The following is a 13,147-nucleotide window of genomic DNA, read 5'->3' on the forward strand; positions in this document are numbered from 1 at the left end:
TGACATATGTGGAAACAGGAAGGTAACCAAAACCCTCACGTGTTTCAGTTATGGTGCAAATGTTAAAACATAAATACAAATTAATAAATAAAATAAAAAATCTAGATATAAAAGGCTTGTATCTGAGTGAAAAGAGAATATACACTTCAAATCAAATTTGAATAAGTATAAAATAGTTCTATTAGTTCTTGACCGAAGAAAGTTCTTCATGTTGGCTTTCAGTGTAAATAATATTTGCTTAGTTACAGAAACTAGAAAAAGTTTACTCAAACCTTTTATATAGAATTATGGATCTCTGAAAAATACTTTAAAAAACAGTGGGTGTTAGGCATCAGCTTAAGTCCTCCTTAGAAGGATATAAATGGACCTAATAAATAGGCATATACTTAATGCTGATGTGGCCCAGTGTCTGAGGAAAAAGGAAACAGCTACAGCTTAAAGTCCTCACATTTTATTACTTCTGGTATTGGATTTTAATTACAATGAAAATACAGCAGCTTTACCACACAGCAGCAATCAATAAACTACATCAGAAACTACAGTGAGATCAAATGGCAAATGTGTTGCCAGTTCAAATGAATCACATTTAGGCTTAACAATTGTGACATTTGATGAGAGGACAAAGACGGCTAAAAAAAGGTCCAGGAGAAGCTGTGGTTAATGAAACAATGTTAAAGGCTCTGCATAGGCCTAAATCAGGCACCTTATCTTGAAACCATCAAAGAAGGTGCCTATATTATTTACTGAAGAAAGCAGTTTCTCTTGGTGATGGGACCAAATTGACTTTCGTGTTTACATTTTTCAGTTAGTTAAAAGGATGATTAAAGTATTCAATGTTGAGTGACATATTTTCTCAATCTACACAGGTGTTGACAGACCTTAAATTGACTATACTTCTGGCTTATTTATAAAATAAACATATGTACTACTGTTGTACAACATTATACTAATTTTGATTTGATTTTCCTTTGCAGGATGCCAGAATAAATAGTTTTTTATACTGCACAAAAAAGTTAAAAATCAAAACAACCCTAAGGAGAACTCAGACCGTACTGATGCATGGAGCTAGGTTGATTCTGGATCTTGAATGACAAGATCCAGAATGAACCATTAATGACATACTTGTAGTCAAATAATCATGCCCTTGGAGACAGAGCGGTTAATCACTGTTCTGCCTTATAAAGCTCCACACATACTTTTGTGTACTGTACCACAGAAAGCTGACTGACGTCTCTTAGCCAAATACTTTCTCAGGACTGCCTGCACTACAGGTGACTAACTGTCAAAACAAAAAAACCTGACCATTATGTATTAACCAATACTAAGCTGGCTTAGATGTCCTTGGCTACTACCTAAAAAGGTATTTAAGAGCAACATTTTCAAAATCCTAATGTATGAAGAAGTCTTATTGTAAGTACAGTATACTATATAAAAGTTACATTTCAAAAGCTAAATCTGTATTTTAGAAATACATATAAGAAATGAGATGGTATAGTTGCTTGACAGCACAGTAAAATCATTATTCATTTTATTTATATAGCACAACATACTCCGAATACTATACAAAAAAAACACTATGCGAACATGAATTAAAGAAACATTACCTCAATTTTTCTTATGTGATGTGTGCTCAAAAGTAAATGTCAAAAACATTGTCTGTTTTTATGTTCTATTTTTGGGTAAAGACATTTCTGTGGATGACTGCAATTTTGTTGGTACACAGCAGGCAGCTATGAGTGTTCCTCTGAGATTCCCTTTGTCCACCCCCCCCCCTTATTTTCTGCCCCTCACCTTTCTGTCTTTTAAACAAATGTCTGATGTGGAAAGACAACAAGGACAATGGTATTGCTTCACATTGGCTATTTAACTGCCGTTTGTAGCAGGAACTGACAATGAGGACAATCAGCAGCACTAGCTAGATTGACCTCTCTAGCTGAAGGTACTTAATTCATTAGTGTGGTTGCTATATAATATTGTGTAGCATCCATCTACTCATATTTTTTAATTGATCTTTTCATTTGGACTTCAGCAAGAAAGACGATTAGCATTAGATTTTTAAAGGGGAAAACAACAGATGTCTGTATTTAATCCTATTTTATATGATACATGCGATATATATATATATATATATATATATATATATATATATATATATATTTATATTTAGAAGTGACGGTATGAAAAATGTAATGGGAATGTAAGGAAATGGAATTGGACAGTTTTACAATGAAGGCAGTAGCGGCGGTGTGGCATTCCACTGTATACATCTCTATAAGTATAACAAAATATAGTATACATAAAAAAAATGTCCAGAGGATCAAATCGCTCTGTTGTATATATTTTTATCATTTTTTTCTTTCAACACTATTGCAATTTGCGTATTGGGACCCTATAATTATATGATAAAGATCCAGGAGATTAAACCTAAGTGTATACAATATATAAACTTGTAATTCATTCCAATTCACATGCAACCTTGGTATCATATACAAGATTTATTTTATTCATCACAGAAATAAAACATTTAGTACCCAAATAACATGATAGGCTTGAATGCAAGCATTATGTGTAATTATTTTTCGTGAAATTGAATATATCCCATAATTGAGTAAATAAAATAAATAAATTCTAAATTGCCAACACATAAAACTGACTTTTATGAATCAATTTCAGTATAAATTTTACTGCATTACAATTATTGCACATTCATCATGCCAGACACAGTGGTTACATATATATGGATACAACTTGGATTGAACTGCAACTTATAAAAATAAAATATATAATTGTCATTGTTTTCTCTGGACCATGTTCTCTTTGGCTGTTATTCAATTTATTATGAGATTATCTATATTTCCCTTAATCAATTCATATAATGAACCATTTTATTGATTTGCATTACATTCAATGCTATGTCATTTGAAAGATAAATGGTTTAATCATGTGATGAAACCACAATAGCATAAATATATTTTTATTCATCTGAAACAGAATAAATTCCAATTTTTGTGAATATTACACACTGGTCTTCTGATTTTCCATCCTATAATTGTAGGATCCCAATGTAATAATTTTTCTAAAGGTTCCAGGATTGACCTTATTAATACATTGGTGAGCGGCCCTGTTTTCTAATACATTTCAATTAGTGTAACCATGGTTTTCCAACCCTATAAGGATAACATTAGTCAACCTTTCTCACTCCTCTATTTGGAGTTCTTTATAAACCTTATTTGCATATTCAATGTATATTCTACTTGCAGGTGCAGCTATTCATCCTCTCTACACAAACTGGACCTGTGGAGAAAGTCTAAGATCCACATGCAGCAAAGTGTGGTGTTCGATTTTATATATTTTCTTCAACTCTTCCTTCATAGTCCTTATTCCCTACTTCCTCTCTGCTATTCTGCGTTTGTCTTTTGTTCCACCCAATGCAATGACACACACTTGATGCAGAGTTTAATATAGAGCCTGGCTACCAAGTCTGATGCTAGGCAAATGGTTGGAACCTTTTCTGACTTTATTTACAAATGTAAAAAGAACAATGTACAGTATGTAGCCCTAGAACTAGTTTTTGCATCTGGGCAGCCTAAAAGCAATAAAAGGTCTTAGAGCTACAAACTGTAAATTTATATGTTCTCATTATTTATGATTTTGGAAGTATAGATATTAACATTGTGCAAAGCATTTTACTCCCCAGTGTGTGCAATGTTTCAGACAGATGCTGCATTTTACTGTCTTGGTAGCGCTGAATGTAAAGTTAGCAAGGCCATATCGATCATTATTATAGTTCACTACCAGAGCAATTTGAGTGCTTTTGTAGTTTATAAATTGTTTTTAATCTTCCTACAAAAATGTCTGGCGACCTGTTTTTTTCTCTACCAGAGTTACTTGCTCCTGTGTTTTGATATACATAGAAGGAACTATTAGTATCTTCATTTCTCAGTATATGTTAAATTATAAAAAAAAAAAAACATCAATCTGTTCTTTAATTCCAACATGATTCATTAGAAAGAAAAGCTGTTTTGCAAAAAAAAAATTGCAATATAACAAACAAGTTAAAATATTTGCAATTTTTTTGGTTACTTAATTTAATGGCATAATTTCTAGAATTACCATGGAAACTCACTTTCCCCAAATTATAAAAATATAAATAAATAGTTTTCCTTTCATTAAATACAAAATGACATCACTATGAACACGTTTCAGAAAACAATGTGAACAATTAAGACATTTCATTTACATGGGCATGATATGATGCAATTAATAGAAATAGAAATATGTAGTGTTATAATTATAAAGCATAAGAAGTAACAAAAGTAAACCGAAAACTATTAAAGGGAGATTTTAGAAAGTGTTTTCTATATGGTAAAAAAACACGGCAACAGGTTAGAGGTTTATGTGGCTTTAAAAATACACAATACTAACTTTGTTTCTGTTTGACAGTAGTCCTCAAAGGATATTGGTTATTCTGGAAAAAAACTACTTAACAACCAGTCATTGAATATAAATACATACATAATTCTGAGCCTCACACTACATACAAAGACTGGTAATGGAGGCCCTGTAAACTGCAACATTGTTGGACATGGGGTGTCAGTGACACTCCTAGAGTCTAGATCAAGGAGAGGCACTAACAGATTCTGTCCCTGACCCTCCACCTATGGATAAACAGAATTCAATCATCCCTGCCATTAAAACATTTATATTCAGGAAAACAGAATATCATACAGATAGGAGTACAGTCATTGTGGTCGTTCGCCATGATCCAGCAACCCTCAAAGCGAGGATGGCGAGTCAGATCTTGCTGCACTAGTCCTGCTTACTCCACTGTATTGTAAATGCACTGTTCATCTGACTTCAACACACTCAATCTGTTTATGTTTAGCTCTGATAAACCCCAGATTATTTGTCTCTTTCTCTCTCTCATTATATAGATCACTTTTACATTTGTAAATATCACCATCAATTACACCATACATTTAGTGGCCTTAAATATTATAATATATAATATTATACAGTAGTTTTAAAGGCAATTAAAAAAATTTTAATTTTACATTTGTATATCTCTAATGTCTAACAATACACAGATTAAAAACAAAAGTCATCTTGAAAAGCTACAAAAAGTCTAACCCTTTATTTCTCAACACAAATCATTGCATCATTCTTTAACTCAATCCTGATCCCTCCTTCATTCTTTCTCAAGTGTGATAATCCTCTAGATTTAATCAATATCTAGGTGGGTGGTCCATGCAAGTCTGATGTCATTATGTTATTGATTTAACTGGAGGTGTGTCATGTCAGGGGTCTAAAAATAGAACAGACACAAGTTAAAAGGTAGATAGACACAGTTCCCTAAATCGGCTCATAAAATGTACGGAAGGGCTACACAAAACTAAGTCTAGAGTATGTATTAGTTTAGAGTACCTTTAAAATATCCTGCAATCGATTCAATTTAGTTTTATCTGTTAAGCTAATCACAGGATATTACTGGAGAGTATATCAATGTACACACACAGTTTACTAGAATACTTTATATCATTATATAATAGTTTTCTGAATATGGTTCACTGACTAATTATGGACAACACCAACTAGAGACCCTTTAACAATTTTCTGATGCATAAAGCAGAACAAAAAAAAATAAAAATTGGGATGTTAAATTATTCAATACAAGTAACCACGTTAACTATCAATGAAGTAACTAGTCTGAATATATTTTTATTGTTTAGCTTAGAGAATGTTCCCTCTTCAGTGTGTGGTGATGCTGCTTTCTCAGGAAAGAAAATATACCCTCTATATTACTACAAGGAATATATTTCACAATAAAGTCTGGTACTGATTGGAGAAACCCTTTTATAAAATCGGAACTAGTCATATGGGCCTTAGAAACATTGTCAATGGTATAATATAACCAGCAAACCACTTACTCCCCACTTCACATCCTTCCAACCCTTTCCTCAAAATGAACATGTCACCTCCATGCTGCATCCAGTTTCTGTGAGTCTCGATGGCATGGTCTTGGCATGTTCCTGCTGCTGTAACTTCATCTAGATTGTTTTTCAGCCGCATCTAAAAGTGCCAGAGTTGTATGGGAGAGGAGTCACTAACGGTATCACGCAAACACAGATAAACTTATATTTTGTAGATATTAGCACAGTTTGCACAACAATAATTCTACAGGCAAGTTTCAATAGTTCAGCAGCCCTAGAAATATAGTGATATACTTACGCATACTACTGGTCAAACCATTTCTCTGTATAGACCTTAAACTCTTTTAGCTATAGAAAACCAACACAAACATCCATTGGATACATACAATTGTTCTTTGTTGTTAGAGCCACCACTACAAATCTTGAAACCCCCCATACATTCAACAATGACTATTTACAGACTTAACATACAGTATGAATATGTATACCAAATATTTGCCGTATACAGGATATTCTGCTTTGGATGAAATATGATATTGTCCAGCAAAGAACATTTAGAACAAGACTGTGTGGAGTGTTAAGAATGGCAGTAGAACTATTTTTCTCTATCTCCCAAAGTAACTCATGTATCTTTAGTTGGGTGAACATCTTTACTCACTTTCCTGCTGGCATTCCCTGCCTATCACAAGTGGCTGCAGTATATAAACCAGAAAGAATAATTCAATTCAGAACCATTCTAACGATGTAAAATGCAGCAGGGCTCCAGTCACTGCCTTGAGAGAAGACTGAAAAGGTATTGCAAAAGCTATAATAAAGCCATGTATGAGATTTAAAAGACACACACAAATTTAAATGTGGGATAATGTATTTAAAGTGTTAGTTTTAAAATCAAGTCACAATTCTTGAGTTCTTGTTTGTTGCGCTCACACATGAAAAGTATTAGCGAACGTCTATTAAAATACATTACCAAGTTATTGGAGGAAAATATGAGGCACAAAATGTAATTGTATATTTTATATTACCCCTATTGTTTGGTATTTGCAGTCTTTATTGTGCAATTAAAGACTATTTCCACCTTTGGAATGAAAATTTGGGAAAGTAATGAATCCCGCAGGCCACTTGCTTCCCTTTACCTGAATTGTGGAAGTCTGTTTCTTGTGATCCCCTGCTCTGCGTTATTAGGGTTCCTAGTGGATTTGGGTCTCCACTATGAAGGGCTTGATTTGCAAGAAGCCTGTACGCTGAGCTCAATGTTATTTCCCTCATTCCATGCTAACATCACACCGCTTAAGGCTGCCAATGCTTTTGTCCCAGAGTGTTAATTGCTAGCATTAGGGATTTGATCATCAGCAGACTGAAGTATAGAGACTCCCAAAATTCAAATAAGGGAGAGCAATCGGAAAAAGATTATCAGGGCCGATGTGGGACTAAAAATCGGCCATGGCATTCAAAGCACACAGACCCACATGCTGTGGGCTTCATGCAAAATATTGTTGCATGCTGATCGGCCATTGCTGATGTAGTGAATTGTCACAAACATATGTATATGCCTTTTTTCTAATAAACCAGCTACTAGTACAGACAGCTGTTAATCTGAAAAAAAAAAGTCAAATAGGGGCAGCAGGGTCCGCTGAGAGTGAGGCAGTACCAGTCCTGTGTCTATCGGCCTTTCTGGCATTTGCCAGAAGTGTCGGATGGCCCAGTCCGGACTTGTAGATGAGTTTGCAAAATGTTTGATGAAAAAGGTGAAATTAGCCTGTAAGACCATCATTATTAGAGAAATGCCTACAATTAAATATTGTTCTTTTCGCAGATTTGCTGAAAGGGCTCACATGGCACCTGGCTTTTTCAGTATGATGGCGGTTAGAACATACTATTGTGCGTATGTCCGACACAAGTCCTAAAACTTCTTTTTAGTCATTTAATTTTTTTCATCTCATTCAATTACTAGTGTGAGTGGAAACGTATGGAAATTAAATAGACGAGACTAATCAAATAGGCATTCTAGTATTTTAAAATGAAAGATGCCCCCTGCCACTGTATCTATGAGAAAGAAAAAAACAGGCCCTTACAACAAGTCTTGACTATTTGTAACAAATTAAAGTCACTATTCATTTTAAAAACACAAAACATGTATGTGATTCTGGTTCACTATAAAAAAATGTCCAAAACGTATATTCATTTAATTGATAACTTTGATCTTAAAAGTTATGTTAATAAAAAAATACAATAATGGTTATATATTATTTAAATGTTAATACTATCAAGGTTCTTTGCTTATACAATGTTTCTCTTTCTTAAGTTCTCTTATTTTATATTTTAATTGCATTTACTTATATGAAAAATGTTATTTGTGTTATTGCACTATTTTATATTTCACCTCTTCAATAAAACAGTTTGTCACGAAAAATGATCAATAAGATGTTGTAATTTTATTATTATTATTATTATTATTATTATTAGAATACTTCTGTTAAAAACCTACATTTATCTATTAAACGGTTTTATTAAGATCAGATGCCCCTGTATAGATTCATTTAAAAATGGAAAAAATTATCCGTAATAAATTGCCTGGTTCTCGGTGGTCATGACCCACCTTGTTCATGAATTTTCAAAGGGAAAAAAATATATGAAATTACCATCTTGAAGCTGATTTTGCAGCTGAAAAGAAAAACAACATGTTCTATAAATGGTCATTTTAACCACTCAAACTTTACACCTAGATGTCAAATACATTACACTATGTTGCTCCTTGGGCATACAGATCATAGTTTAATGCTTATACATAGAGCTTCAACATCAAACATTGCATTTTTACCAAGAAAAAAGAAGGTCTTTGTTTGTTTTTAAACTTCTTTATTTGTGATTTTATTTAAATATTTCACAAGAAAGCAAAGACTACAGGAATAATTTTAATTTAATGGAACACTGGCACATTAACAGTACTTTAATTTCTTGTCTTAAACAGGGCACTATCTCTTTTTGTCAATTTATATAATAAACAATAGCAAGTATGTTGCTTTATTCTCAACATCCAGTGTAAATGATACAAATAATTAGCTCATTACTGCTGACAATGAAAAGCTTACTAACTTCACAACATCCAGGAAAAGGTTAAAGGTCAGCTAGCTTACTAACCAGACAAACTGAAACATATTAGTCCCGTTACAGTCATTACTTACCATGGCTTGATTGGAATGATTAAGATACTGTTTATACATATTAGGGCAAACATCTGTGCATAGATAAATATATTTATTTTAAATCACAAGGAAAAAATACTTTTTTTTTTTTTTTTTTATATTCAGGTATTTAAGTGGGGGAAAGTATTTTTCAAAAACCTAACAAATATGTTTTTTTTGGGTGAAGTTGAGTTTCAATTTTCCACGATGGAAGTTTAAGAATATATGGTTGCTACAACATTCATCCTTCTGGATGATACCATAACATCACTCACGTTGTGACAAAATCACGACTGCTACAAGAATAGATATAAATATAATGGCCTCGTCTTCCATACACATATCCCAGGAATATGTGGATTAACAGTTCTAAAATAGATCAGACCTAAAGGAGTATGAAAGGCCACAGTGGTTTGTTGGATGCCTGCCAATATCGGTAAGGTTAAAGCAAAGACTAGTATCTTTTTAAAAATCACTTGGCACAGCCTCACTGGGTTCTTCAGCAAACAGAGAAAATATTACCTGTATTTTATTATATTACCATAATACCACAATCGAAAATTTAATACAATTAAATTAAATAATTAATATTTAGGATATGAAGGATATTTTATACAAAAATTAAAAGTGAGACTTCAAGATTAGGAAAATCCTGAAATTTTCCCGATTGGGAAAAGTTAATATTGTAAAAATTAATTTTATTCCCAGGATTCTATATGTCCTGCAGGCAGTCCCGACTAAGGTACGCCCAACAATTCTAGTTCATCTACCTCATCAGACAAAGTCGCGCACCATGATTTGTAGGAGACCCAGGTGTAACCATGACTTATTATATAGATGCAAAGATAAAGGAGGTCTACAGCTATCGCTGTTCTCATGCTGCTACAATGCAATAATGCTTAGTAGAGTTTTAGACTAGACTCAATTTGAGGGTGCAAAACAATGTACGACAATAGAAAATATATATTCCCAAACGCCCGTTCATATATCGTCTTGGCTATCTAAACTACCCAAAATTTCGCACCCTACGACTAGGCCCAGTCTGGAATGTTGGAGAAGGGTCTGCATTTGTAAGAATTTGCAAGAATTTCTCTTCTCCACTACCCCCTCTGACCCCCATCATAAACAATCCGGATTCCCCCCAACGCTCCAAGTTTGCTCATTGGAGACATAGGCTGGTGGGTAATGGAGGGGGGAGGGGGGGCATATGCTCATTCTGTAAGATTCGTAAGGAGTTTTCCCCTTAAACCTCGGAAGCACTGGCATATCTGCATTTAGACATTTCCTGTCAACTTCTGGCCATCTACCTTATTTCAAGAGACCTCACGTCTTTTGAATCATTATGCACAACTGATTCAGTCCCAAAACACACTAGTGCTATTATTTACACATTACTTCTGGAGGAGTCACTCCACACCCCGATATGTCAGAGCTTGGAACAGACTTTTCCAGACCTTTAACGGAAAGTGAATGGACAAAATATTCCAAAATGACTGCTCACTTTGTATCTGTTAGAAACTTATCTGCTCCTGTGCTGCAGATTCCTCTGTCTCTGTGTACAGGTCAGCACTTCCCAGTTGTGTCGGTCACATGATCGTGGCTGGGAGGCATGATATACAATCTGTAGAGGACATAAGGCTCACCTTGACACTGCAGATGTGTCAGAGAGCAGTTACTACTTGGCGTCTGGCTCTCCCTGTGTACCCTTGTGATGCTTTCTGGTGTTTCCCTGTGTATGACCTTTTGGCTTGTTTGACCTCTTCTTCTGGACACACGCTCTGCTGCCTGTGCACCTGTGTATCCAACCCGGCTATCCATACTGACTACTCTGCTGCGTGTGGTCCAGTGTATCCGACCTGGCTATCCATACTGTCCACTCCAGTATATCTGACCAGCGATTCTCCTGTGTGCGGTGTTTCTTAGTGTATGTGACCCGGTGTTCCACTGATTAATGCTTATGATTCTTCTGTGTGTGCTGTACCACTTCAGCTAACTAAATCCTGCTTTGCCTTGCTGTACTTCACTACCGCTGTAGAATCTGTTCTCCCTGGTTCAGCCTGATCTCATACCAACAGTCTATCACCTATCACATCAGTGGGCTAACTTAAGGGCCGCAACCTGCGGACCTCCGGCTACAAAATTCATCCTGCCTTGCGGTGGTTCTTGGTAAAGACTGGAGGGTTTGTTAGATTCCGTGCCTTTGGAAGGCCAGCGCTAACACTGACTAATTGAAATCTCCTGATTTGTAAAGGTATCTAAGTTGTGAAGACCTTGTAAAATTTTGTCAAGATAGTACAGGACACGTAGCCTGCTTCTAGAGATGGTCACTGACCCCCGTGTTTTGGTTTTGGATTCGGTTTTGGATCTGGATTACCATCGTGTTTTGGTTTTGCAAAACCGCCATTGTGTGTTTTGGTTTTGGTTTTGTTTTGCTATTTTGTTGGAAAATCAATGTTTTTGGGCCAAAAATAACCCAATTTAGTGCTCCAACTGTTTTAGAGATAAGTAATCTAATTGTTGAGGTAATAAATAATCCAAAAAAAACAGTTTAATTCTTCGTTGGTAGGCCTTCATTTATTCTACACACAAAACAGATTGTCTTCCTCTCCATCTATGCATATTGGCAATGCAGCCATCGTCTTTGGATGTATATTACACCCTACACTTATAGTTAAATATGTAAAGAAATGGAAAAAGGCAGTTTGCTTTCTGTCTCTATAGGCCCCCCTCCACTTGTTTAAAAAACCAAAAAATTCAGCCGTTATAGACTGTACAATATTATGAGAAATGGACAAAGCCAGTTTGGGGTCACTCTGTCTATGACACCCTACCCTTAAGGATAAATTGCCCTAACAGCAGCCTTTCAAGATGGAACGTGATATGGAAATGCCACAAATCCCTTTCCTCTTTGGGGGTAGATTGCACCCTACACTTACATAGAAAGTTTTAAAAATATGTTATCGTCATCATCTTCAGCTTAATCCTCACCCTCATCAGTGTGTACGTCATCATCACAGACTATCAATTCATCGCCGCTTGAATCCGCCATTAGAGAACAGTCAGTGCTTGGATGTCTTGGATGGTGAAGGCCTTCCTCGTGGAAGATGTAGTTCATTTTTATAAACATCATTTTCTCCACATTTTTGGGAAGTAACCTTCTACGGCGATCACTGACTAAGTTCCCTGCTGTGCTGAACACTCGTTCAGAGTACACACTGGAGGGTGGGCAGCTTAGGTATTGCAAAGCAAGTTTGTACATGGGTTTCCAAATGGCCTGCTTTTCTTCCCAGTAAGGAAAGGGACTGTCTGACATTTCCATATCAACTACCTCTTGAAAGTAATCCTCCATCCTTTGCATGTTTATACTCGTATTGGATGGAGTTATGGGCAAAGTGACACATTTTTTTGAAAAATCCTTCAAACCAGCCTAGATGTTAAATTGTTCTGGTCTGCCCCCTGCGTCTTCCCTGCTTCTTTTTGGGAAATTTAATTTTTTACGAGCAGCAGCAGCTTGAGAAAGTGAAGGAGGACACGTCGTCAAGCCGAGGCCCAGTTCAGCTGCCAACTTGCTGAGCAATAGCTCCTTGCAAAAGTTCACATCTCGCTCATTTACAAGTAAAAACTCAATGTAGGTTTTAAACCTTGGATCAAGCACAGTGGCCAAAACGTACTGATCCAAATTCAAGATCTTAATAACTCGAGGATCATTGTGAAGCGAATTAAGTACTTGATCGACAAGGCCTTTTTATTATTTATTATTGATTTTTTATTATTGATTTTTTATTATTGATTTTTTATTTATTTTTTATTTTTGTGGATTTATAGATGATTGGCGCCTGTTTGCAAATTTGCTGTTTGTATACTTTGCTGAATTGCTTGCTTTCAGCTCCTCCTTCATTTTCTCAAGCTGCTTTTCCAATAGTCTAATTAAAGGAATGACTTGGCTCAAACTAGCAGAGTCTGCACTCACCTCACATGTCACAACTTCAAATGGTTTCAGCACCTTGCACAGCACTGAAAGGATTCCCCACTGTG

The 13,147-nt window shown here is 35.3% G+C and overlaps 1 protein-coding gene across 3 annotated transcripts in view; it reads right to left on the bottom strand.

Annotated features, from left to right (window-relative positions):
• RFX3 (regulatory factor X3) overlaps positions 1–13,147 on the bottom strand; it is a 219,317-nt gene that overhangs the window by 147,369 nt on the left and 58,801 nt on the right. The window contains exon 2 of one of the 3 annotated variants that reach the window (XM_075209024.1): positions 5,976–6,069. The exons of 1 other annotated variant lie outside the window; for it this stretch is intronic. In XM_075209024.1, the coding sequence (XP_075065125.1) occupies positions 5,976–6,069 (94 nt within the window). Of the gene's footprint in view, positions 1–5,927; positions 6,070–13,147 lie in introns of all 3 variants that reach the window. One more of the 3 variants, XM_075209016.1, reaches the window with a different exon arrangement.

This window comes from Mixophyes fleayi, chromosome 1, assembly GCF_038048845.1.
Source record: "Mixophyes fleayi isolate aMixFle1 chromosome 1, aMixFle1.hap1, whole genome shotgun sequence".
In the NCBI taxonomy this organism is placed as follows: domain Eukaryota; kingdom Metazoa; phylum Chordata; class Amphibia; order Anura; family Limnodynastidae; genus Mixophyes; species Mixophyes fleayi.